Here is a 316-nt window from a genome sequence, read left to right as displayed (position 1 = left end):
CGGGTCCTTGCGCTTCCTCAAGCTGGACCTGAAACCGGAACTCTCAGACACAGTGAGAGCACGTGGGTGGGCACGGGGGGGGTGTCCTCTGCCCTGGGGGTCCCTGACGTGTCCCCCGGCGCTGTCCTCAGGTGCGCTACACTCAGCTCGTGAGGAAGAAGCAGAAGACCCAGCACCGGTGCATGCGGCGCGCGGGGCGCGTGGGCTCGCGCCGCTCTGGCTACGCCTTCTCCCACCAGGAGGGCTTTGGGGAGCTCATCATGTCGGGCAAGAACATGCGGCTCAGCTCCCTGGCGCTCTCCAGCTTCGCTGCCCG

At 67.4% G+C, this 316-nt stretch overlaps 1 protein-coding gene across 1 annotated transcript in view; it reads left to right on the top strand.

Moving 5' to 3' along the window:
- The window catches only part of LOC104410786 (phospholipid-transporting ATPase ID-like), a gene marked incomplete at both ends in the record, with an annotated part of 3,804 nt that extends 3,496 nt beyond the window's left edge, over positions 1-308 (top strand). Inside the window, 2 exons of the mRNA XM_010021049.1 lie at positions 8-52; positions 132-308. Coding sequence (XP_010019351.1) covers positions 8-52; positions 132-308 — 222 coding nt within the window. The remainder of the gene's footprint in view (positions 1-7; positions 53-131) is intronic.
- Positions 309-316: the final 8 nt, after the last annotated feature.

This window comes from Nestor notabilis, unplaced genomic scaffold, assembly GCF_000696875.1.
Source record: "Nestor notabilis isolate BGI_N333 unplaced genomic scaffold, ASM69687v1 scaffold21980, whole genome shotgun sequence".
Lineage (NCBI taxonomy): Eukaryota > Metazoa > Chordata > Aves > Psittaciformes > Psittacidae > Nestor > Nestor notabilis.
This window is presented reverse-complemented; position numbering and strand designations above follow the sequence as displayed.